This window comes from Poromitra crassiceps, assembly GCF_964638095.1.
Source record: "Poromitra crassiceps genome assembly, chromosome: 13".
In the NCBI taxonomy this organism is placed as follows: domain Eukaryota; kingdom Metazoa; phylum Chordata; class Actinopteri; order Beryciformes; family Melamphaidae; genus Poromitra; species Poromitra crassiceps.
Window position 1 is genome coordinate 28,575,710 of NC_139644.1, and position 26,942 is coordinate 28,602,651.

General features: G+C 44.3%; 1 protein-coding gene across 1 annotated transcript; it reads left to right on the forward strand.

Moving 5' to 3' along the window:
* Nucleotides 1–24,324, forward strand: LOC310787319 (transportin-2). Its single transcript, XM_083648705.1, has 25 exons — nucleotides 1–68; nucleotides 2,279–2,378; nucleotides 3,267–3,342; nucleotides 5,500–5,649; nucleotides 6,141–6,247; nucleotides 6,954–7,087; nucleotides 7,879–7,960; nucleotides 8,765–8,887; nucleotides 9,267–9,385; nucleotides 10,274–10,334; nucleotides 10,963–11,134; nucleotides 11,793–11,945; nucleotides 14,755–14,980; nucleotides 15,233–15,404; nucleotides 15,809–15,895; nucleotides 17,217–17,324; nucleotides 18,100–18,258; nucleotides 18,696–18,783; nucleotides 19,026–19,124; nucleotides 20,904–20,999; nucleotides 21,146–21,221; nucleotides 22,066–22,165; nucleotides 22,331–22,405; nucleotides 23,848–23,992; nucleotides 24,191–24,324. Exons 2-24 carry the CDS (start codon nucleotides 2,280–2,282, stop codon nucleotides 23,953–23,955), a joined length of 2,670 nt encoding a protein of 889 aa, XP_083504831.1. The 5' UTR covers nucleotides 1–68; nucleotide 2,279; the 3' UTR covers nucleotides 23,956–23,992; nucleotides 24,191–24,324.
* Nucleotides 24,325–26,942: the final 2,618 nt, after the last annotated feature.

The window sequence follows — 26,942 nt, forward strand, 5'->3', positions numbered from 1 at the left end:
ATAGGATCCGCTACGAAGCACGAGAGAAGAGCGGCCCCGTAGTGATATTCAACCTACAAATCAATATTGTACGTAAAGTATCGTCCGATATGTACTTTCTTTGCTAATACACGATAACGTTAGACAGCTATTTGCCGCGATCAGGTCTCCAAGTTTCCTCGGTAGGTCGTGTGACAATACGAACTTTAGCCGATGTAATGTGTTAGCAATGTAGCGTTAGCCTAGCTAGCTAGCTTCTAACGTTAGCGTCACCAGTTATGTGTCCACTGTTAAGACAGACATGTTAGCAGCTAGCGCCAGTTAGCAAAACGTGTTTTACAAGTTTGCACATTCTATTGGCGAACGATCTACCGTTAACGGCAATACTATGAAAGACTAACGATACTCAGATATTACAGGTATATACGTTAATGGGACCTGTTTGTGTATGGCGTAATAAGGTTAGCTTACGAAGATAACGTTATTAGCAAAGGTTCGTGGGATTCGGCACATTTTGACCACTCAGCCGGGGATTGCCCTGCCGACTAGGCCTGGCCCTGAGCAAGAAGGACAGTAACGTTAGCGTTACTGTTAACTTGACTGTACCAGTGCACATGCCTTTTTAACACGCCTCAGGGGTTTAATCCAACCAGTAACGTTAAGACAAACGAGCAAGAAAAACTGGGAAGACTAACATTATGGCTCAGTCAGTCTGAGGTTAAGGTTAGCCACGCTTATGGGCGGCTAGCCAGCAAGCGCACAAGGCTGTCCCGTTACATAGCGTTACATAGCTCCGTCCTGATAACTTCAAACATCTCCGAGCAGCCGCGTTTGAACGCACTACCATCAGATAAACCTCGAGTTCCGTGTTCATGTTTAACGTTACGTTAGTTTATTCAATTTCTAACAGTATACGAGTCTAAAAAACACGAGCTTGCTCTCGGACCCGGGCGGTAGCCAACCGGGTGGCGTGGGGGTGGGGAGGATTAGAACGGATAAGCCGGGTCGCTGAGACATTTTGCGGGTTGTGTTGTCCAGTGTCCCCGTTTTTATGCCGCAAGCCTATTTCCAATTATAATTCACCCCGAGGCAGAGCCTGCTGCCGCCGCCCGGCCCGGGGCTTCTTCAGGTTTGACTCGGCACGGCGCAGAGGAGTACAGGCCCTGCCTGCTGCCTGCCCACCGTCACCCCGCACCATGTGCACAGCTCACCTTCCCGACTGTTGTCTCACCTAATTAACCCGCATTATGGCTATTGTCTCGCTGCCGGTTAGTCTCGGCTATATGCTACATAGGCGTTTGTACCTTTTCCTTCTCAAGTTACTCAGCAGTTTCTTTACTTCAGCACTTTGCAGTGGCTGGTTACATAAACTTTAAGGCAAAAATGAATCAAGCACTTAAGTTACTGAATGGTGTTTGCTTACCTACCAAAGTGGCTCTTAGAGCTGACAAACCAACCAACCAACCACGATAGCCATGAATAGAAAATGGAACTGTTTGTAATGGGGTTGTAATAAGAATTGCCCAAGATGTCTCAGATGTAGAATATAATCACATCAAACTGACTATTTAGGTCTCTCAGATGTAGAATAGAATCACATGAAACTATTTGGGTCTGCATTCCAGTGCAAATAAATTATAATAAATCAGTATTCTTCTGTAAGCATCTGACTGATAATTGCCTTCATAAATTATTCTAGCTGCTAAAAGGTTAACAGGCGCTTCCATGTGACACTGGAGCTTCAGTTTGGCCATCTTGAACTGTATAAATGAATGTGTCCTTTCATATTCCTCTTAACCAATTTTCTACGGGTGACCCTTGCTTTGCAAATAATGCAGAAAATATACATCTTGTCAGGTCTAGTGAAAACAAGGACATGATTTACAGCTTTCCTCAGTTTAATATATCTCTCTCTTTCTCTCGCTCTCATTCTCTATCTCCATGATCCCCCACCCCCACTATCTGGAGATGATGAGACAATTATCAAACTGATCCATTATGAAGGATTCTTGTTCACTGATGTCTGATCCAGATCCTGCAGACCTCAACTTGCGTGCGACTGACAAATGCTCACAGATCTGCAGGTCATGAAAACAGGACCTCTTTAGTCTCCTTGTGACAGGCCACTGACTGCCACTGATGGTGTTTGTATTCATACTGTCTGATCCAGATAGCACTCACACGGATATATATTCCCTTTGATGTTGCTTATGAATCAGGGTAACTTACCGTGAATGCATGGCAAATCATGTACATGTTATCAGTGAACTCACTCTGTGTGTGTGTGTGTGTTCCTCAGGATGGAGTGGCAGCCAGATGAGCAGGGACTTCAGCAGGTCCTCCAACTCCTCAAGGACTCACAGTCGCCCAACACAGCCACACAGAGAGCTGTCCAACAAGTATCCTACTACAGTGCAAACTGTGGCTGTGCACAGTATGGCACATGCTACATTTATTGAAAGGGGAAATGGCGCCTATATAATTGGTTTCCCTCCTATTGCTTTCTTTTATCTTGGACCAGCAACCAATGCAAAGTAATGTAATTTTGATCTCTCCTTTTTTCCTAATTTATTCGCCCACACCACCACCAACATGACTGGTTGGCCCCTGTATTTCTTAGTATTGTTTCACCACACCCATACCTAAAGGACACTAATACATGTAGATTTATGTGGTGTAAAGTAATGAGAGGCCTACTTGCTTATGGAACCGAATGACTGAGTCCCGAGCTGCAGCGAGTAAGTTGGTTAAAGCAGAGGTTCTCCGATGTTTTTCAGCCAAGAACTCCTTACAAGATAGAAATATACCGGGGACCCCCTCATTCTCATCTGTGATTTTGGGCTAAGCTTAATTGTTTCCATGGTAACATGCTTGACTTTTAAATTGATAGGTTTGTTAGATTAGAATGTAATCCATCTGAACCATTTTAGATTTAAAGCATAAAATATTTTTGTTGAACTATGAAGCTTTTGCACACACAAAAAGTTTTTATTTTTATTTTCCTGAAAACGTTTTGCGGCCCCCCTTGCAAAGTGCCACGGACCCCCATTTGAGGACCACTGGGTTAAAGTCACTCCCCCCAGTATAAAGGCCCGTTGACCAGCTTCCGCCACTTGGCATAGTGGTTAGCGTGTGCGCTCTGGAAGTGGGAGGTCAGTGGATTGAATCCCGCTCCACCCCTGGACAAGCCCTTAACATGTGTTGCTGCCAGTGCGGTCACAGTAAACAACACGGGTTCCACTTAGTTTGAATGTTTAGCTTGAAATGGTCCTTAACTGCCATGCCAGAAACTTGAACAACTCAACCAGTTCCCTGACTTCAACAACTATCTCATCTTTGTCCTCACACGACTGAAAACGGAAGGTGAGACTCGTGTGTGTGTCCGTCCATCCATCCTGTCCCCCCTCATTTAGGTATGACACACCCAGCTCACTGAGCTACAGCGATACATGTTTCTTCTATGTTCTGGTTCTGATCCAGAACTTCCAGCTTACTACACTCCAATGTGTGGTGTTTGTGAGTACGCTGTATCTCAAATACCATCTGATGGCTCTTGGACATTCATATTTCAGTCATCTTAGAATTATGTTTTCCCCCCCAAATGTCCCGCTCTCATCTGGAAGTGATGAAACACCCAGCTCATTGATTTACAATGATACCTGAAGTTCCTAACATTCTGATCCAGATGGCACAAAACTAGTAGACTGACACAACTTAAATTTAGGGTTTACCTGTTTATTTTTTTTACCTGTTTAATAATTGTTTATTTAAGTGTTGAGAAAGTTGGATGATCCTTGGGCTTATAAAGTCCATCAAACTGTAAAAGACATGGTGAACAAGAACATGTTTTGGTCTTTGTAAAGTTCAGACAGCGTCTTCCGATATCCGACAGCGATGATGTGCTCAATAATAGGGAATGGGATGCGCAGAACAAATCTTAAGATGGCTTGAAACCCTTCGACTAACACAAATAAGCAATTATTGCATCCTACACAACATGCCTGTGTTGTTCAGTTTCTGTTAAAGATTTAGCCACATCATAAACTAAGCTTGTGTTTTCCCTTTTTGAATAGGATCAAACAACCATCTCACTGACACTTTGTTCCTGTATGCTAGACAGTGAGTGCTTTTGCGGTTTGACCAAGGAATTCTTTTACCTCCATTATACAGACTGTATACACTAATGGCTCATTTCCACCACATATAACCGAACAGTACAGCTCTACTCGACCTGGTCTTACTCGGCTCTACTTGATATAGACTCTGCTTCCATAGCAAGTTTACTCTCCTCCGCCCACACCTGGTCGTCATAGCGACAGCATATCTGTCCTCCGCCCATAGCTGAAGTAGCCTATAACGTTAAAATTAAATCCATACACGGAACTTTTAAACTGGTTATGAAATACTGGTGCCTCTAAATGACCTACAGTGTACATGGGCAAATGTCACAATCGGCCAGGAGAATGGATATCACTTTGTTGTTACTCAAACTCACATGCATGCGCTGCGCGGAGGGACGGGAGTACGCTACGGGGAGAAGGGAAGCCAGCCCACCCCCCTGGCGGCAACTCTCCAGGCAAGACCGCGGCTTCGATAAACCCCCGCCTCCGGCCTAGCGGAGTCGACGTTACACACAACTACAAGGGCTTCCCGAGGAGCGGACTTTTTCTCTCTCAAAACAATTGAAAACCACCGTCATGTTAAAGCTGAGCAAGGAGATCGATTTTATTTCACCAGAGCCGAAGGCAGCAACACAAAAGACTGATGGAAATAACAGAAGAGAAGGTAAGCCCCACTAAACTGGTATCCAGCATTGACAGTAGATACAGTAAACACGATTCTGCCTGACCAATCAGTCGTCTGCAGTGTTTTCACGTCACCGTATGGTACCGGGTTCACAGCGCTGGAACCTCAACAAAGCAGGGACCAAAACTAGCACGACCCGGGCTGTCCAGGTTTTTGAAAGGGTGGAATGAGACAAAAAAGTGAGACGAGCTGGGCGGGGCTGCGCTGATACCAGCGGTGGAAATGGGCCATAACTGTGTGAGAGTGAGTCTGTACCAGCAGGTCCCTCTGCTAGACAAAGAGCTAGGAGATGGGTCTGCGTATTTTCAAGGATGTTACAATTTGATACTTTGCACAGTATCATTATTATATACAGTATTTAAGAGAAATTTGCAATCAATTTATACAAACTAAATAGAACATATCTTTAGTGTTTTGATAACATGATCATGGGTAGAGCTGCAACAATTAATTGATTATTCGATCGACAGAAAATTAATCGTCCAACTAACTCACCACCCTATAGTTGGAGAGGGAATCCCGCGGCGGCGAGCACAACTGCTAAACAGTTGAGCAAGCGAGCTGCGGCTGTGTATGTGAGCCTGCGTAGCGGGCGAGGCCGGGCGACCTTGAGGGGAAACCAACGAGGGACGATATTGTGACTCTAAAACTACGTTTTCTTTGTCTATTTCTCTCTTGTCTCTCCCTTCCTCGCCCTGTCCTCCCTCTGTGCAGATGAGCCTACTCGCTCTCTGAGCGGTCTGATCCTGAAGAACAATGTGAAGGCCCACTACCAGAACTTCCCCCCGACTGTGGCTGAGTTCATCAAGCAGGAATGTCTCAACAACATCGGCGACCCCTCGCCCCTCATCCGCGCCACCATCGGTGAGTTTGTGTGTGTGTTTCTTGGACGTTGTATAATGGTGTCAAAATACCTTTTTCCATTACTAGGGAAGCCATTTTTAAATTGTCTGCAAGCCAGTACTAGAAACATGTCAGCAAGCCAGTACTAGAAAGATTTGTGGCTCAGAAATAACCATTTCTGTACAGTTGCACTTTGTTATCATCAAACGACATTGTGACGTGGTTGTATGGACTCGTGAACCACATATTGCGTATGGTGAGATAAGCCTACGAGGGCAATAGCTTAATCTTTGTGGCCAAGTTCCCCTCCACACACCACAGCAGCCCACCCGCTTTTCTCTCTGGAGATGATGCATTCAAAAGACATCTGAGTAACCGTGAAGGTGTTCGTATTCATACTGTCTGATCCAGAGAGCCCACCACCACCGCACGCACGATGTCCTCCTCACTGTCCCATCAGTCTTAATATGAATCACTATTTTGAACTCTATTGTACTTTCCATCCGTCCCAGGCATCCTGATCACAACTATAGCCTCCAAGGGGGAGCTGCAGACGTGGCCTGAGCTGCTGCCTCAGCTCTGCAACTTACTCAACTCGGAGGACTACAACACCTGCGAGGTTTGGACCTACCCCACTCTGCCCTTTCTTCTCCCACCCCCCCCCCCCCCCTTCCCTTTTTGCACTATACGAACTAAGGCTGTCAGTGGCCTCAAAAATGAAATTTGGCTAAGACTTGACTAAAAAGAGTCAAATTTGACTGAAATTTTAATATTAATGATACTGATGATAATAATGATGATAATTGACACATGAAAACAGGGCACAATGAATGCACATTGTGTTCTAAAGTGATAAAAAAAACATCTAATGTATTATCACCAGTGATCTCCTCAGGTTAGGTGTTTTCTGCCATAGCACGTGTAGCCTGGCAGCACGTGTGTGCTATATCAACAAACTTGCAGACTAGTAGTAGGTTGAGACATTGCATTGAAATTTGATCTGACAGCATTCATACAAACCAGTGACATAATTGAGCTATCATGTGCCGTTAATACATACACACTACAACCGCCAAAGAAATAGGATGTTCAGAACATGCTCAACTCATAGGATCCCTCTCTCTCTCTAAAATCATTACATTCCTCTGTACCTCCTTCCCTCTATCATCCTATCACCTGGACATGATGAAAACCCCAGCTCATTGACTGACAATGATACACTTTGTTCCCATGATGAATTTCTGATCCACTCTCGCTCTCTCCTTTGTCTCCCTCTATGTTTTGCGTTTGATTTGACAGCCTATCTGTGTGTGTCCGTGTCTCAGGGTTCGTTTGGAGCACTGCAGAAGATCTGCGAGGACTCGTCGGAGCTGCTGGACAGCGACGCTCTGAACAGACCCCTCAACATCATGATCCCCAAGTTCCTCCAGTTCTTCAAGCACTGCAGCCCAAAGATCAGGTACAGCAGGGAACCGTAATCAGATATGAACGGGTATCTCCTCCCCTCGTGCTCGTTCCCTTCAGTCCTCTTTTCTTAGCATCTGGGCGTGATGCACACAACATCATCTGACTGTCAGTGAAGGTGTTTGTATTCATACTGTCTGATCCAGATACTCTCTCTCATTTTACCCCTCACACTTACATACTGCTCAGTTTATGTATTCATTGCTGACTCATGATCAAGTCCACTCCCCCAGGTTTCAATGATAAATTTCCACCCTCCCACTACAACATGAAACTACTTGGGATGTGTTTTCGGTCCTATTGACATTGACTTGTTGGAAAAAATGGGTAAAAATATCTTTGTAGGCCACCTATGTAATTACACACATACTCATATTTTTATTTGATTTAAATCTTCTCATAGACATGGACTCCAATGCATTCTTTTTATGAACTGCATGTTCTAAGCTACTGTTTTCTGATTTGGGATTCAACCCACACCTTAAAACCCATTCAGATTTTATACAGTCACAAACATGTGAATGTTTTCACCTCAGTAGAGTGCTACAGTGGTATCCAGATTTTGCACAAAAATCCCAAATGCTTTGATTTTGAAATATTTTTTAGCACATCACAATGAGGTTGAGGGCTGTGCCAACTTGGCAGCATTGTTGTATATGAAATCTTAAACTGGGCGATATTCCCTTTTTAAAACCCACACCCTCTGATTTGATTTCTAATCCTTCTCACCAGTTGACTTGTGGTTACTTGATACACTGTTTGGGTCGATCTCCTCTCTCCCTGCAGGTCCCACGCCATAGCCTGTGTGAACCAGTTCATCATTGGCAGAGCCCAGGCCCTGATGGACAACATTGACACCTTCATAGAGGTGAGTTTTCATATTTCACTCATGTCAGATTTAAGTTTTCCTTCTGTAAACGTTCCCGCTCTCATCTGGAAGTGATGAAACACCCAGCTCATTGATTTACAATGATACCTGAAGTTCCTAACATTTCTGATCCAGATTTCTGACAAGAGTCGTGTTCAACAATGAGAAAAGCAAAGCAGACTGTCATCAGCTGTACTGCTTATTTTCAGCCGATCTCGCATCATACTGGACCAATCAGCCTATTTTATTTTTTATTTTATTTTTTCAGATTTCTTTCCAATTTCCTCCACAAATGTACTTTGCCAATTCCCTCTGCTGTCCCCGTTGTTGCTCCACCCTCTCTGCCCATCTTGGGAGAGTTGTAGACAAGCACATGCATCCTCCGACACATGTGGAGTCGCCAACTGCTTCTTTTCACCTGGCAGCGAGGAGTTTCACTGGCAGGCCATAACGTGTGGGAGAATCGCGCCATTTTCTCCAGTCCCCCGCAAACAACATAGTCTACATTTGTCATCTGTGAAGCACCACCATACTCTGTTTGGCAGGTGATAATTTAGTCCACTGTATGAGTGAACGTGGATCAGACCTGTGCGTAAAGGCGCACAGTGTTACGCCATGTAAACAAACCACGTACCTATCAGCTGTGCGCTCAAGTTCAGAGGGGAGACATAACCACGTTAATATTTTGTGTGGTTAGGCGAAACAGAGCATGTCTGTCTTCTTCCCTCACTTTGACACTGCCTGATTCTCATGTCTCCTCCTTCCTTCCTCTGTCTTGTGTCTCACGCTGATCTCCCCTCCCAGAGTCTGTTTGCGCTGGCAGCAGATGAGGACTCTGAGGTGAGGAAGAATGTGTGCCGGGCTCTGGTCATGCTGCTGGAGGTCCGCATCGACCGCCTCATCCCCCACATGCACAGCATCATCCAGGTAAGCGTGGACACAAATCCCCACTCAACTGATGTGTCTGGGACATGTTATCATCAGACCTCTGTGTGTTGAGTTGTACGTGAAAACAAATTGCACCACATTCATATTTGAGTCGGCTTAAGTTTTCCTCCTCAAACTTTCCCGCTCTCATCTGGAAGTGATGAAACACCCAGCTCATTGATTTACGATGATACCTGAAGTTCCTAACATTTCTGATCCAGATGTCCCCAAACTCTGTAGTAGACTGACAAGAGTCAATATTTTTCGCCCATTCTCGCCCATTCCTGGTTCTGTCTGGAACCCTCACCCTAAATCAGAGCCCGTGTCTCAGCCCACACCTGGCCAGACATGTGACATGTTCTCTTCTCGTCTCCACCAGTACATGCTGCAGCGGACCCAGGACCCGGATGAGAACGTAGCTCTGGAGGCCTGCGAGTTCTGGCTTACCCTGGCGGAGCAGCCCATCTGCAAGGAGGTGCTGTCCGGACACCTGGTGCAGTGAGTAAACACATTGACGTATCGACATAGTACATATCGCTATTGTCATGTGAAAACCTAGCAACTCCGTTTTGGCGATTTTCATCTCTTAACTTAAATTGAAAGTACATCATTTTTAAGTGTTCAGATTCCCCCCCACCCCATCCTGCACATTTACTGTATATACGCAAACCCAAGTGAAATGCTATTACTGTATAGTCCTGCTCACGCAATCAGCGCTCAGTTGGCACAATATTCCAATGTGTGTTGTGTTTGTGAGTACGCTGTATCTCAAATACCATCTGATGGCTCTTGGACATTCATATTTCAGTCATCTTAGAATTATGTTTTCCCCCCCAAATGTCCCGCTCTCATCTGGAAGTGATGAAACACCCAGCTCATTGATTTACGATGATACCTGAAGTTCCTATAATTCTGATCCAGATGAACTGAACTGAACTAGTAGACTGACACAACTTAAATTTAGGGTTTACCTGCTTAATTGTTAATTTAAGTGTTGAGAAAGTTGGACGATCCTTGGGCTTATAAAGTCCATCAAACTGTAAAAGACATGGTGGACAAGAACATGTTTTAGTCTTTGTAAAGTTCAGACAGCGTCTTCCGATATCCGACAGCGATGATGTGCTCAATAATAGAGATGCGCAGAACAAATCTTAAGATGGCTTGAAACCCTTCGACTAACACAAATAAGCAGTTATTGCATCCTACACAACATGCCTGTGTTGTTCAGTTTCTGTTAAAGATTTAGCCACATCATAAACTAAGCTTGTGTTTTCCCTTTTTGAATAGGATCAAACAACCGTCTCACTGACACACTTTGTTCCTGTATGCTAGACAGTGAGTGCTTTTGCTGTTTGACCAAGGAATTCTTTTACCTCCGTTATACAGACTGATTCCTATCCTGGTAAATGGGATGAAGTATTCCGAGATTGACATCATACTACTGAAGGTGAGCTCCTTCTCTCTGTGTGCCTGCACAGCTTCACTGCAGCCTCTGGTCAGAGTAAATGTCCATCTGTGCCTCTTCACATCTCCTTCTGCCCTGTTGTTGTCTGGAATGTCTTGTAGTCCCACAAACATCCGTGCCCTTGTCAGAATGACTGACTTCATGTTTTCACTGCATGTTAAGTCGGGCTCATGTAGTCAAAACAGCTGACTCCCGACTACCAGCCTTTGACGCTCATTAACACATTTTTGCCATTATCATGGTGAGGTGGCTGGCTGGATATTTCTGTATATTTGTTGTTAGGCTCCAAAACTAGAAGGAGCTCTTATTTCTTTAAAGTAAGTATTTGTAGCTTGCAGTTTGCGTTGATCTGAATCATGTGTTGAAACTGTATTGCCAAACTCTTCATTTCTGCATGTAACTCTCGCCCGGTTGCGTCACCCTCTTAGATCATTAAAGCTGCCTGGACAGTTTATTTCAACCGTAGTCTTCTCTACAGAGTCTCACTTATACTGTATTCCTCTCAGCATTCTTCTTCTCATTAGTCTTGATGAGATTGGATTGCCAAATTTTTTAATGAATGGTGTAAAAACAAGAAAGCACGTGATCAAGTCTACTCGTGTTTTTGTAGGGTGACGTGGAGGAAGATGAGGCAGTGCCAGACAGCGATCAGGACATCAAGCCCCGTTTCCACAAGTCACGCACCGTCACCCTCCAGCACGAGGGAGGGGAGGGCGAGGAGGGAGAGGACATAGAGGATGACGATGACGATGATGACGATACGCTGTCTGACTGGAACCTGCGTAAGTGATGGGGCACCACAGTTACTAGACACACTCTGTCGTTGGGGGCGAGGGGGGGGCGGCAGGGAAAGGAGCATTCTGGTGGCTTAGCAAACATATGTATCATTTTCTCACAAACGATAAGGGGTTTGAATCGGCCTTCCACAATATTCTGTGTTTTTGAGCTCAAATACCGTCTGATGGCTGCAGGACAGTCATATTTCAGTCGTCTTGGAATTAATGTTTTCTTGCTCAAACTAGCCGCTCTAATCTGGAAGTGATGAAACACCCAGCTCATTGAGTTACAATGATACCTGAAGTTCCTAACATTTCTGATCCAGATTTCCCCAAACTCTTTTGCTTGTCAACTCTCATATTTCCTGCCCCTCTCCACAGTTTAGGTATGCGATGTAATGAAAGTAGAAATTGCATTATGCATTTATTGAAGAAAAGAGGTAAAGGTATTTTCTGCATTTACAATAGTCACGCATATATTATCTACCAGAGCCCCCTGAATTCCAACTTAGTACCAACTTTTTCTAGGTTCTAGGTTGGGAAGTTTTGGAATCCCAGATGACATTCGGGGATCAACTACAGTCCTGTTTTAAAATGTGCGTATCTGTGCGGGGGAGAAGGCAATGGATGAGTCCTCTTATTTGGTCTTTTCATCTTGATGCAGGAAAGTGTTCGGCGGCGGCTCTGGATGTTCTGGCCAACGTGTTCCGCGATGACCTTCTGCCCCACCTCCTGCCTCTGCTCAAAGGCCTGCTCTTCCACCCCGACTGGGTCATCAAGGAGTCTGGCATCCTGGTGCTGGGAGCCATTGCTGAGGGTGAGACCTCACAGCAGTAGACCTCTGTCTGTCCCCCTGTGGTTTTTCCCCTCTGTGCTTTGGAACACCCAGCTCGTTAGTGGTTGACTGTCGCTGGCACTTTGTTTTTTTCAAGTGTTCAAACGTTTTTGTTTTTCACATTTATAGACAGGAACCCAAGTGAAATGCTAATACTGTAGAGCCCTGCTCACACAATCTGCACTCAGTTGGCACAATATTGTGTTTCTGAGCTCAAATACCGTCTGATGGCTGCAGGACAGTCATATTTCAGTCGTCTTGGAATTAATGTTTTCTTGCTCAAACTTGCCGCTCTAATCTGGAAGTGATGAAACACCCAGCTCATTGATTTACAATGATACCTGAAGTTCCTAACATTTCTGATCCAGATTTCCCAAAACTCTAGTGCAGTGGTTCTCAAATTTTTTCACATGAGGGACCCCTAAACTGACAAAAATTTGACCACGGACCCCCATTTGATAGGATTCTGTCCCACGGTCCCCCATTATGATAATAAGATTGATGCTTTTAGATGTTTTATTACAGAAAGTGTATAAAACCCATGACCAAAATAGTCATTGTGTTACTTATGAATGGAATCATAGCGAAAATACATTATCCACCTTCTGGCTGGGGACCCCCTGGAACCCCCTCAAGGGCCCCTGGGAGTCCCCGGACCCCCATTTGAGAACCACTGTTGTAGCAGACAGGATTAGTGTTATATGACACAAAATATTTCTCCCTTATGCCCCGCACACCCTCTTTCTGCTACCCTCCTGGAAAAATCCTGAAATTATGATTTTTTTTGTCTTTTGCTCAAACTTAGGTTAGTAGGACATGTCAACAACAGTACAATAGAAACAAGAATGTCGGTATATCCCCACCCCCGCCTGAGATAAATGTGTTCCATCCCAGCATCGTGTTTCCCGTTAAGAAGTAAACAGATTGAGAGGCAGATGCTGTGGCTCGGTGGTGCTGACATGAGTTTGCCTTAATGAGTCATCTGGAATCACTGCTATATATTCCACTGACCCAGATCAAAATCTGTTACTAGGATATTGATATATATTTTATCATATAGCCCAATTGGTAGGGATGGGTACCGTTCACATTTGAACCGATACCGGTACGATACCGGTACCTGGAATTCGGTACGGTACCCAAAACGGTACCATTTTCGGTACTTTACACGCTCTAATAACAAAAAAAATTACAGTTGTAAAAAAAAAAAAAATCCAAACTTCTCAGAGAGAGCGGTCAGTATTCACTAAAGCCTTCATATCTCAGGCTCTGTAGCACATAGAAACATAAAATAAAAAGCATTTGAGAGCTTAACCCTTTGGCTTTTCGTATTATATTTGCCCTAATGTTCATTAAAAAAAAAAATTATCTTTAACCCCAAAAATTAAAAATTAAAATATTCTAATGCATTTTAAGAAATGTTAATAAAGATTATGGCAAATGTAACCCTTCCAAATAAAAACCCACGGGTTTAAGCTCTCAAATGCTTTTTATTTCATGTTGATAGCTACTATACAGGCTGAGGAAATACATTCTGTTGAACCCTTGACAATTACTGCAGCAAGAGTAACGTTAGCGTTTAACGTTTAACGTAGTAACGTTTGCAGTCGTTGTGAAGACAGTGAAAAGCCCCGTTATCTAACAACCACAACGGCAGTGAAACAACTAATACAGCTAACGCTAGCTAATTAAATAACGTTACTTGATGTTGTAGAAGTCGATGCCTCTCTCAACGTTACAGCTGAGGAGGTGCTGCTAACGTTAGCAACGGTGCGATAGGCTATCTGCTTCATTCACCCTCAGCCTATCTAAGACGTTACAGTCTTCAGCATTTAGCTAAATATATCTTGTGTTTGACCATGCTTCCTCAAGTTTGAGGTGTTTCCCTGGCCAGCTTTGCAATTCACATCACACATGTTGCAACCAGTGTTGTCTGAGTCTATCTTGGTAAAGTGTAGCCACAGCTTTCGGCTGGTCCTGTTTTGCTTTCAGAACCAGAGTGACGTAGTGACGTAACGCGCTCTTGCGTGTTGCCTTAAGGTTCCGTCGGAATTTCTATTTTCACCACTCTCTTTCTATTACTCAGATGCGTTCAAGTACCGAAATTTGGTACCGTTCGTTTTTATGTGAACTGGTACGGGGCAGTACCGACGTAATTCGGTCGGTGCCTGTAAAAGTACCGAGTTCGGTACCCATCCCTACCAATTGGGTTAAATTTTGCAAATATTTTATCCAAGCCTGTGCACTCACACTATATACAACACGCATGGTCTTTTAACACGTGATCACACAGGTCATTGGGCCCGACGTGAGGGCGATCCAATGTTCCCGACAGTCCCACTCATTGCTACTTAATAATATTGTAGGGCCAAGTTAGGTGTACCCAATGTATTCCCCCAAGTATATGAACACAATACACATTACAGTGGAGAGACCAATAACAGATGTCTAAATCAACAAACCATCCCACATGCAAAGCAACAAGTGCAGATGTGTCAGCATGCCGACTTTGCATCCGTCCAACCTGATTCACAGCTAATGTCCCACATTGGTGTGAAACTCCCACAATTCTGGGTTTGACACCTGTATTAATAAATCTCATTGGCAATGTCGTCTGATGTGGACTGAATCCCGTGTCAGCCCATCTGACAGTTGCATGTGAAAAGCAGCCGGAGGGGCGTCGCTCTAAAATCCCCCGCTGCCTTCTTAAAGGCGACACATCGTCTGTGTTTTTTTTTAACCTCCACTCAAACTGTATTTGTCTCCATCCCACCTCCTCTCCCCGCCCCAGGCTGCATGCAGGGCATGGTGCCGTACCTGCCGGAGCTCATCCCCCACCTCATCCAGTCTCTGTGCGACAAGAAGGCCCTGGTGCGCTCCATCGCCTGCTGGACCCTGAGCCGCTATGCACACTGGGTGGTCTCCCAGCCCCCCGACTCCCACCTCAAGCCCCTCATGACGGAACTTCTCAAACGCATCCTGGACGGCAACAAGAGAGTGCAGGAGGCCGCCTGCAGGTGTGTATATGTGAAGAAGGGAAGGGGCGGTGTGCTTCTATGCCGCAGCCCCGTCTCTTCATGAATAGTCTTTCTCCTTTCTGGAGATATTGGATATGATGAAACACCCAGCTCATTGACTCACAATGATACACGTTGTTCCCAAGTTATTTTCTGATCCACACTTCCCCTAGGCCGATCGACGTGTATATTGATCAGATGGTGTTACTTCTGTCCTAAATATATCTCCTCCGTCTTGTCTTTCCCCCCCAGTGCGTTTGCCACCCTGGAGGAGGAGGCGTGTACAGAGCTGGTGCCCTACCTGAGCTTCATCCTGGACACGCTGGTCTTTGCCTTTGGGAAGTACCAGCACAAGAACCTGCTCATCCTCTACGATGCCATAGGGACTCTGGCGGACTCAGTGGGACACCACCTCAACCAGCCTGTAAGTGCTGGCGAATGTGCCGCCCCTTTTAGAATGCACCGCCCCGTGTCTTTAGAGCCACATTGAGAAGGGGAACAAATCTGCCTGCAATCCCAGTGCCGCATGCTAATCAGCGCATGCAAGTAGAGAATGAGAATTTAAGGGGCCGGCAAGAAATATGTTGGCTGTGTTCAATAAGAGTTAGGGATATGATCAAGCAAACACCCTCATTCATCTACAATGATACATTTCGTTGATGCATTTTCCGATCCAGATCTTACAGACCTCACCTGTAGATGTAGCTGCGATGCTGTAGCTGAGATATTTTCTGATCCAGATCTTGCAGACCTCACCTGTAGATGTAGCTGCGATGCCGTAGCTGAGATGTATGTGTATGATGTTACCTGTTCATGGTCATTCCCCAGGAGTACATCCAGAAGTTGATGCCCCCCCTCATCGCCAAGTGGAACGAGCTGAAGGACGAAGACAAGGATCTCTTCCCACTGCTGGAGGTGAGCAGACTGGACTTTCACAGCTAGACTCGCACAATAGGAGGTTCTGCAGCTCAAGTACCATCTGATGGCTCTTGGACAGCCCTATTTCAGTTGTCTTAGAATTACGTTTTCTTGCCCAAACTTTCCCGCTCATCTGGAAGTGATGAAACACCCAGCTCATTGATTTACAATGATACCTGAAGTTCCTAACATTTCTGATCCAGATTTAACAAAACTCAATAAAGCATCATGTTTCAAATAAACAGACGGAGATGCAGATGCTCACCGACAGTCAATTCAGCAGTTTTGCTCATACAAGCTTCCATGATCAGTGTGCATGGACAAATAAATAATATATATATCAGGGTTGCAAAGTAGTCACTTTTAGGTGGCAGTCACCTTTTTGATCCCCAAATAGGGTACTTAAAGCCCTCCTCCAGTCAGTTTTGTAACTTTTAAGCTATTTCATTTGTAGCCGTGTTTTTTCCTGCTCTGCTAATTAGCCAACGTGTTTGCCATTGTATTATGTTGACAAATCAACGCTCACGTCACCCGCCATAGTAATAATATACAATATTACAGTGAATACAATCTGCCGTTAGCTTGGCTTAGCTACGTTTGCTAACGTAGTTCGTTCTGGCTCAAAACGCCACGATAGTCATTTTTAGACCAGTTCAAGTTAACACCCTTTCAATTTATTTTGCTTATATGCCCACCAGCTTTGATATCTGTTGGCTGGTTATGCTGATATTTATATTTATATCAATATGTGGCTTCTGGGTGAACGTTTAGTGGAGTGGAGGCAGCCATACTGTTTCCGGTCTGGCCGGCTGGAAGGGAGGCTGAGATTGTATTGAAGGTAGGAGTGAGGCTCGGCCAAAACACACAGGACGTGGAAGCGCAGCGCAGAAGCAGCAGAGCGCGCTGAGAGAGTTATCCTTTTTGGACTACAGTGCTCCAGCCATGACATTGCAGTGGAACATCTTACCAATAGACAAACTTTGGTGCAAAAGATTAGACTGGTGACGTAGTTGATGACGGCGCGTGCAGTTTTTCATTTCCACTGTACAGCAGGATTGTGCACAGGTGGAAAACTGACTGGAGTGGGGCTTTAAGTGAATGATTTCTGAGTGGTTTTGTGTATCTGTCACCTTTTTCACTTCATGAGTTTGCCTCCCTGATATATATATACCGTATATAAAATAAATAATAAAAAAAAACACTGATTTGGGCCTTCTGCTATCAGGTCAAGATCATTTAGTGGAAGCAGACCCTCACAGAACAAGTTGTTTATGTTGCCATCTTTCCAACAAGCCTTACCTCTGTGTTTGTCTGCCAGTGTCTCTCTTCAGTAGCCACAGCCCTGCAGAGTGGCTTCCTGCCTTACTGTGAGCCTGTCTACCAGCGCTGTGTCACCCTAGTCCAGAAGACACTAGCTCAGGCTATGGTGAGAACACACACACACACACACACACACACGGAACAACCACAAAAATGAAATGCTAATACTGTAGAGCCCTGCTCACACAATCTGCGCTCAGTTGGCACAATATTCCAGTGTGTGTTGTGTTTCTGAGCTCAAATACCGTCTGATGGCTGCAGGACAGTCATATTTCAGTCGTCTTGGAATTAATGTTTTCTTGCTCAAACTTGCCGCTCTAATCTGGAAGTGATGAAACACCCAGCTCATTGATTTACAATGATACCTGAAGTTCCTAACATTTCTGATCCAGATTTCCCCAAACTCTGTAGCAGACTGACACGAGTAGTGTTATGACACAAAATATTTCTCCCTTATGCCCCGCACATCCTCTTTCTGCTACCCTCCTGGAAAAATCCTGAAATTATGATTTTTTTTGTGTGTCTTTTGCTCAAAGGTTAGTACAAAAATGTTGTGCGCTTAAGAGACTGTGTTCAATTACCTCACCACTGCTGAAAACTGTTACGGGATGCTCAGTTGTACACAAGAGACATTGTCATTTATGATGCGTTATCTATATGTTTTAGTGTAATGATTTTATTACATATATTTGACGATTGTATGTATATATTTTTTTACTATCTGGATATGATGAAACACCACCATTGATCCACAATGATACATTTTGTTGATTGTTTGAGATGTCACCTTACTGTGAGGGCGTGCCATGCAGTGCACTAATGAATTTCACTATTTTTTTTTACTAAATGTAGATTTGTCTGTTATTCCTGTGTATGTACAGATGTACAACCAGCACCCGGAGCAGTACGAGGCCCCTGACAAGGACTTCATGATTGTGGCCCTGGACCTGCTGAGTGGCCTGGCTGAGGGTTTGGGTGGCCATGTGGAGCAGCTGGTGGCCCGCTCCAACATCATGACCCTACTTTTCCAGTGCATGCAGGTATGGTGGGTGGGGTGTGGGGGGTTTGTCCTATTCCCTCTATCATCTGATGAAATGCACAGCTCAGGCAGCTTGACAGGCAATGTGTTTTCTTCCCGTGTTTTAATGGACTAAAAATCTCGCGTGCTACGCGGCCTTGCCCGCAGCTTGGCTGCTGCGTGGCCTCGCCCGCTCTATTGGCATGCGCAGCGCACAATTGCTCAACTTCGCATCACTGATGACATCACAATTGCTCGAGTGACCATCACTGATGACATCGAGTGCTCGAGTGGCATCACTAATGATGTCAAAGACATTGTGACATCGTCAGTGAGTGACAAAAATGTAAACAAACAAACAGAGCCCACTTACTCCCTTTTATGATGATGTAAGAAATTAGTTCAAAACAAATGTATTTGTGTTTATATACGATACCAAGCTGTGTATTTGTGCTGCAGGATAGTATGCCTGAGGTGAGGCAAAGTTCCTTTGCTCTGCTGGGTGATCTCACCAAGGCCTGCTTCCCCCACGTTAAGCCCTGTATTGGTGAGTCTCACTTGATTGAATTTCTTCCCCTTACCTCTATTATCTGGCTTTGTAGGAACACACCCAGCATTGATTCACTGTTATAGCTATTATGTTCCCCATATATTGTCTTGTGCAGATCTTCTTTCTTTCATGTGGGTGTGTATGGGCAGGAGGTTGTGAGAAGAATTGTTTGTGTGAAAGTGTTAGTACACAGCACCTGTATTGGTAGCCAGTGTGTGTGTTCTGTCTCCTCCCTCCAGCTGAGTTCATGCCCATCCTGGGACTCAACCTGAACCCAGAGTTCATCTCCGTGTGTAACAACGCCACCTGGGCCATTGGAGAGATCTCCATGCAGATGGGTGAGGAAGCTTCTCTCTATAGCCGTTTTCAGACAGAAAGCCTGGACCATGTTCGTTGAATCAGGTCCGGACATTTGCTGGAGTTGGCCCTTTCGCACGTGTAGCACACAACAGGCAATCTTCTGTGTCATTCGGTGTCTCACTGAACCCTGGATATGATGAGAACTTCAGCACATTGATCCATAATGAAGCATGTTGATCCTGTTTTCTGATCCAGATCTTGCAGACGTCACCTTGCGTGCGACTGACAAATCCTAACAGAGCTGCATGTCAGTGAAAATAGAAGCTCTTTGCTCTCCCGTTTGACTTGAAGCTCTAGATGTCGCTGTGATGCCGTTATGTGGTTTGTTGTCGGCTTCTAGGACTTGATCAGATCTCACCTTGATGTGAGGGCGTGCCATGCTGCCCATGCAGTGTGCTGATGAATTCAGTCTGAGCAAATACTCATGTAGATTATAGCACATGGATCTGATAAACAGCATGATGTTTCCTTTGGTCTAACCTGACACTCGAGCCATGGCAGGCTGCCCGAAGTCAATCTGGTTATGCTTTTGCAGTGTGTGTGTGTGTGTGTGTGTGTGTGTATACTGCATGCCAGGCCAGGCGTTTGTGTGATTCAATCAGCCCAGTGACAGTGTATGTGTCCCTACAGGCAAAGGTGTCAAGCAGCATACAGGGGATTGTCCAGGTGAGCTTAGGGGAACCAGCTAACCGGTCATCACCTTTTTAGACCAAAGGGTACCAAATCAATCCGATTTCAAGGATTTCCCTATATCCCAAACACATAGACAATCAGCCACAGAGTAGAAAATGACTTTAAATGAATGGAGATTCACGCTCCAATCACTCATCTGTTTTCATAATTGTAGTGTTGATTGATGTCTATAGTTTTCTAGTTATCTTAAAAACCTGGAAATGGAATAAAATATTATGCATGGTGCTGGAATATCAAGACTACAGAGCCTACTCTTAAAAGCCACTAGAAACTTGCAGTCAGCAAACCATTCTGTACTAATGGTAATCAAATCGTCCCAAATTTCATCCACTTTGAGAAGCACAAGTGTTTGCTGCCTATTTGCAATTGGATATTATTTTTTTGGGAAAAAGTGGGAACCCTGATCATACCTGTGATAATGGCATCAATGATGAGTGATCCACAAGGTTGACCTACTCCACTGTGTTGTTGTCAGGATAACAATGCTACTTTGATGCAGTTGAAAATATTTTATTTGATATTATTTAATGTTATAGATGCGTGAAATTCCATTTGGGGCAGTGGCGTCGTTAAATGGAGGAGGAGTAAGATAGGAATTGACCGAGCGGCAGTCTGGCTCTTGGTCAATCACTGGGAAAAGATTCTATGAGTGAAATATGGATTTATTTATCTTATCGCTAGCAAAAATGGACTCAATAGACGCATCACAACTTCTCTCTTTTTTTTTTTTTTTTTTTGTAAAGATGTTTTTATTGAACCAAGAATGGCAATTTTTCAATTTTCATACATAACAAAACAATACAAACAGAAAAACGCATCACAACTTCTGTTCAAAAGTTGCTACAAAGCCGTCCAGGTCAAGTGTGGCAACAAATTTCTGGATGGTTTTTCTTCTTTGCCATAGTCATATTTAGTGTTTTAAATATTACACTTTTAAAATATTAAACTTGGTATTCAAGTAACAATCCTGGTATGGTGATCACTGTACCCCACCGTAGGTGGTCCGAGTTTGTCCTCAGATAGTTGACGGTGTGTTGTCTTTGTGTTGTATGTGACTACTGTAGGTGCAGAGATGCAGCCCTATGTGGGCCTGGTCCTGCCACCCCTGGTGGAGATCATCAACAGACCCAACACCCCCAAGACCCTGCTGGAAAACACAGGTACACGCATACACTGGCTATATGCGCCCTCTGTTGCTGTATCCTCTATACATACAGTAGGTTGGTCTTACAGCTGGCAGATTCATCTCGAGCTTTGGTTGTATAGTGTCTTGTTAAGGTGAGCCCTTGTATCTCCCTGTGTGCAGCCATTACTATTGGCAGACTGGGTTACGTCTGTCCCCAGGAGGTGGCGCCACAGCTGCAGCAGTTCATTAGACCATGGTGAGTCACTGTGCATGTGGTTAAAATGTCCTCTCTTCTGAATTGTTACCCGTCACCCAACATCTGGATATGATGAAACACCCAGCTCATTGATTTTAAAATGAGACCTTTTGTTCCCAATGTTGTTTTCTGATCCAGAACCCAAACAGAAGGCTATAAAGTTATGACTGGGGATGGGTATCGTTTCATATTTTCCTATACCGGTGCTTAAACGATACTTCTAAAATGATACCGGTGCCTGAAACGGAACTTAAAAAAAGTTAAAGCAGATTTAAAGCTTTTTTTTATTTATTTAAAGAGGCTGCGAAGAGGATTTCAAAGGATAATGTTATGTGTTATGTCCTATAATGTAAGTGAAGGTGCATTCAGCACTGGTTTCGGAGCACCGGAGGGCGAATATTTCACTCAGCTGCTCGGGCATGGCACCTAAATGAGGTACCTAAATCTGCATTTCAATTCGCTACCGGTAGTACCGGTTGTAAAAGTACCGGTACCATATTGGTACCGGGTTTCGGTACCCAACCCTAGTTACGACTATGCTAAGCTAACTTTATAAACGTTTCCCTGGTTACCATGCCAGTAGCGCTTGTCTGCCTGCCCATTGTTAACACCCCCTGAAAATCGAAATTGAACTGAGAGATTCCAGACTAATTTGCATTTCCGAATAAAAACAAAAACAAGTGTCAATTACTCAAAAGTTAGTCAAGCCAATTGCTTTGTAGGTGCAGTGCACCCACATTTAATTTAGAGCCCTGTTGAGACTACACTCACAATTCTGCAAAAAAAACTTGAGCAGACTTTTGATCATTACCAGCCATCATGTTCTGATCGCTCCACTTCCCAGGTGTACATCGTTGAGAAATATCAGAGATAACGAGGAGAAGGACTCGGCGTTCCGGGGAATCTGCATGATGATCGGAGTAAACCCTTCGGGAGTGGTGCAGGTGGGACGGTCCACCATTTTAGATCAGATCAGGGCATTTTGTATTATAGATATTGGGTTGGATCTAAATAAGTGTCACATTCTCTGTGGTCGATTGGGTAAGAGAGGTATGTAGTACGGAGGTAATCCTGAATATAGATTGAAGTCTTCTCCCATCTCTGTCCAGGACTTCATTTTCTTCTGTGATGCTGTAGCTTCGTGGGTCAACCCCAAGGATGATCTGAGAGACATGTTTTATAAGGTGAGTACTTGATCAAAGGTAATGCCATAATGCTGCCTGTCAAACACGGTGATCTCTGGATGCATTTTGTTCGGACATCTTTTGTCCTTTATAATCTAATAACTCCACAGTCAAAGTCCTGGTTGACGTTGTAGATATCTAATCAAATGACCTCTTGTTGGTTCTTGCAGGCAGTCCTGCTCGACTGCACTAATCCTTTGTTTAAATTGCTCACCCGCAACCTACAGTAGGCGGCAGCATGTCGCATGGACTCGCAGTATTTGAGTACCGTAAATTTCGGACTATAAGCCGCGGCTTTTTCCCCGTTTTTTGGCCCTGCGGCTTATATAACGGTGCGGCTTATCTATGGATTTTTTTTGGGGAAAAAAAAATCTCTCTTTTTTAGCACTCTTTCTAACTATAAATCCACTTCTGTTTTAATTTCCTCTCTTGCCCTCTTTTCACCACACCGCGGACACTGTGTGCACTGTAAAAAAAAACACAGGTGGTGTTGTGTTATGTTGTTTTGTTGAAATGTTAATAAATGGGAGCTTCCTCAAACAGCCATCTCTTTCCCGACAATCCCCTCTGTGCATGAACCCTTACATAATGGTAATTAAACATTAAAACACAATTAAAAAAAAAAAAAAAAAAAAACATTAAAACACCTGCGGCTTATAGTCCGGTGCGGCTTATATATGTAACAAACAGGCAATTTTGCTGCTGCGGCTTATACTCCGGTGCGGCTTATAGTGCGGAATTTACGGTATTTGATCTGATTGGTCAGGATCACATGTATGTAGTAAACATGTAGTCAGTGGCTATTTGCTGTCCTTTCTTTGCTTCACCTCATGTATCCCACGAAGACTCACCTTTGTCTTTTTGTCTGATTGCGTTGATGGAATGGTTAGATTCGGACTGACAAAGTAGCAGCAGTAGCAGGCAGCCCTGACAAACTTTATTTATTGCATGCAACACCTTCCCCACTATGTTGATAAGTTTGATATACGGTAGATACAAAACATGTGAATACAATATTGTTATATTGACCACAAAATGTAATGCATGCTGAATTAGCTTTGCCAGCCAGTGTTTACATGTTCCCGCCCCAAATGTGTACCGGTAGTCCTCCACACACTGTGATGATCATTCATTAAGACATTCGAAATCGGAACAAACGATGTGGATGGATTTGGAGTCTGAGAAGTGTGGCAGAGCTGTGTATTTGGGGAGGATGAAGCAATTGTTCCCAAACACAAAACTGGCAAAGTTTTTTCCTTTTAAGAACAGGCCAATTGTTCATTCTGACTTTATTAAATCAGCTAGGTTGATAAATCAATCAAGGAGCTGAATGGAAGCTTTATGTAGCTGGAAATGTCCAACAAGTTACGTTTTTTTCTAATAGTGGTATTACTGTGCAGATCCATAATGGTTCTCTGGTGTGTTTGTGTTTGCGCTCCTAGATCCTGCATGGTTTCAAGGACCAGGTGGGGGAGGAGAACTGGCAGCAGTTCTCTGAGCAGTTCCCCCCGCTGTTGAAGGAGCGCCTGTCGGCGTGCTACGGCGTCTAGCCCCGCCTCCCCATGGTCCACACAGGACATCTGTTAGGTAGGTCCGGCAAGTGTCGCCGCTTCTCAAAAAATACGATTCCCCCATCTGGAAATGATGAAACACCCAGCTCATTGATACACCATGATACCTTTTGTTCCCAAAATTGATATTCTGATCCAGAACCCCCAGCCAGTTTTCCATTCACACCACTGTTTCCTTCTCTCGCCAATAGTTTTCTCTCTCTTTCTCTCTCAGGTTAATCTCGGGGAGGGTTACCGGGGAACTCATCCATCTGTGTAATTGCACTGCCCAGATCGTGGGGGAGAAAGAAGAGCGGAAGGGACGCGACTGGCCTTGATCCTCCACTCTGCGGATGGCCCCCTTTCCCCCCGCGCCCTGTGTGTCTCTGTGAGGGTGGGTGGGAGGAGGGTGGTGGGTGTGGGGAGGGTAAACGTAACTGGGGATATTACATAATACCTCTTGGATTAAACGCCTCGCTAAATCCGACACGCTCCAAAATGACTTTCGCCAACGACACCACAGGGATCTTAGGTAGGGCGTAGGCAACGGGGGGTAGCTTTGACCTCCCCCCTCCTGCATTTGATAACTCTATTAAGATCGACGATGGCTGGGAGGGGGGTGGCAGATAGGTACATATAAAGGAATTATCTGAACCAGCATAGGGTGCCACAGATTAAAATACCACAATGCGCATAGTACGTAGATTGGCACACGCATAATAGACGTTTAAAACAGGCAGCTATCTGCCCAGACAGAGAGGCGGTCCTGTGCACAGGCACATGCTTCCATGTACATTGGATAACTCATACCAGACTGTGGGTGGGAGGGACAGATGTGGGTGGTATATTACTAGCCACTTCCAGGCTAGCCAGAGGGTAAACAATAACATTGAGAGGCTTTTACTATGTAATAAATGCGGGAGATGTACAAGAGTAATTTGCACAGTTTACGCATAGATTACATAAACTATTCAGAGTGCATATACATGGGTCTTATTCTTTTTCAAGTGTACAATTTTTATTTCCTCTTCCCGTGGTCGCTGAGTTCCCCATTGAGTCATAAGTTTCTCTTCTTTTGAGAGAAGGAAAAAGACGCATTAGGACCGTTTTTTTTTTTTTTTTACACCACCGCAGTACCTACTCCTTTCTTCCAAGAATCATAACCGTGTAATGCTGAATCTTGCAATTGATCATTTTACTTGCTGAGATAAGGGAATGAGAGAGTTACATGCATGGCGTATGATCACCTCCTGTTAAGTGGCGCATGTTTTGAGTGAATGTCTGTCTTGTTGCTCATTTACAAGTTGATTTCTTACATTACAACAGTAGGAGGAGGCTGCCATAATTTGAAGCTGTCAGGTGCTTGGTTCTTTTGCCCTCCCGTTCATACGTATTGTGTGATCGACCCCCCACGTGTCCCCATAGTTAAATGGAGGTTGTGTGTTTAAGATCCACTATAGGTAGGTTCATACAGGGTTCGGCTTATATCTGATTGATAGGAGAATCACTCACTGCAACAGGAGTTCAAATACTGTAGGCAAGCTGAGAATCCAGCTGCTGCTGCCGCTGCTGCTTCTTTGGTTTTTAGAGTATTTACAAAATGGACTTAAAGAGAGCAGTAAGGCATCGGTAAGAGCTTCAAGTTAAATGAATTGGTTCTTATCGAGATAAATGCACTTTCTTTTTTTTGTAAGAAATTTAGAATCTCACTCGTAAGGCGCTCAGTAATAATAATATACCGATCTTGAGGTATAGATTTTCGATAAGTGATTTTAGGACTGTTAATGGCTTGCAAAAGTAAGCGTTAATGACGATATTGTTAAGCAATGGTAAAATGAGTAGGTAAGGACTCGAGGCCTCTGTACATAGGGTTAGTTTTATAAGGTAGCTCCTCCTGAAATGGATTGAATAGGATTCAAGGGGAGGGGCGGGACATCTTAATGACAGTATTTTGGATCCATGTCCCAGTGTACCTGCCAATCCATATCTGTGTTAGAGGATGTCCCATGCTTTTCCATCAGAGCTTTTTGTAGAAGGGACAGCTTTGTGAGGTGTGGAGATGGCTATTAAAACTTGACTGTTGTAGCCGTCAAAGCCTCTTCTTAATGGTCACGTCACGAACAACATCGCATGCTTTTCAATGAGTGTTGCTTCTTTTTTTAGACTATCATCTTACAACAGATTCCCTTTGAGGGATCTGCCTTTAAAGAGCTTTGTCAGTGGCAATGCAACTCGCTGCTGGACTAATAAGGTACGTTTCCAGCTTACGATCAAACTAGCGACTGTTGTTGCCATTTGCCATATATACGCCCGTCGATACTGTGTAGGATATGCCTGGGAATACACTGACTCTTAATCCTGATAGTTTTCCCCTGACACTGGTTAGAATATGTGAGGGAGTGGTGTTCTGTATCCAGCTTTATCTCTTTGTCATTGTCCATAGTGGACTGTTCTGTTGTAATGGAAGTGCGTATGGATGTTTATTTGTTTGTGTTTTACTGTAAGAGTGTGTATGCGACTGCTGCTTAGACTTAATTTTGCACCAGCCCTAGCCCAAGGTAATGCCCTAGGCGTAGCCCAAGTCATACCTGAGTTATGTGGCCACTTGCAGCAGCAACATTTGCATGCCAGTTACCATCTCAGTTTAATTGTCAGACAAAGACCCTAGGTTGCTCAGAGCGCCTCAGATTTAGACCTTCAGGAATGGAAAATACCGAAATCTACGTTTTTGCCTGGAAAAATAGTTTTCAAAGCATTTTCCTGGACATCAGCTCACATCTCTGGATATGTATTTTATAGAAGAGGCATTGATGTGGCATTTTTTTTTAATCCATGCAACATGGATTTTTAGCACAAACGTGTGAAGCTGATGCGCCAGTGCTTTGGATCCTTGACCACTTTTGTAAGCCGCTCCACCCCAAAGGTGACCACTAACGGTATCTTCCTCTGGGTTAACTGGTAGGTAAGTGTTGAGAGATAGGTGGCCA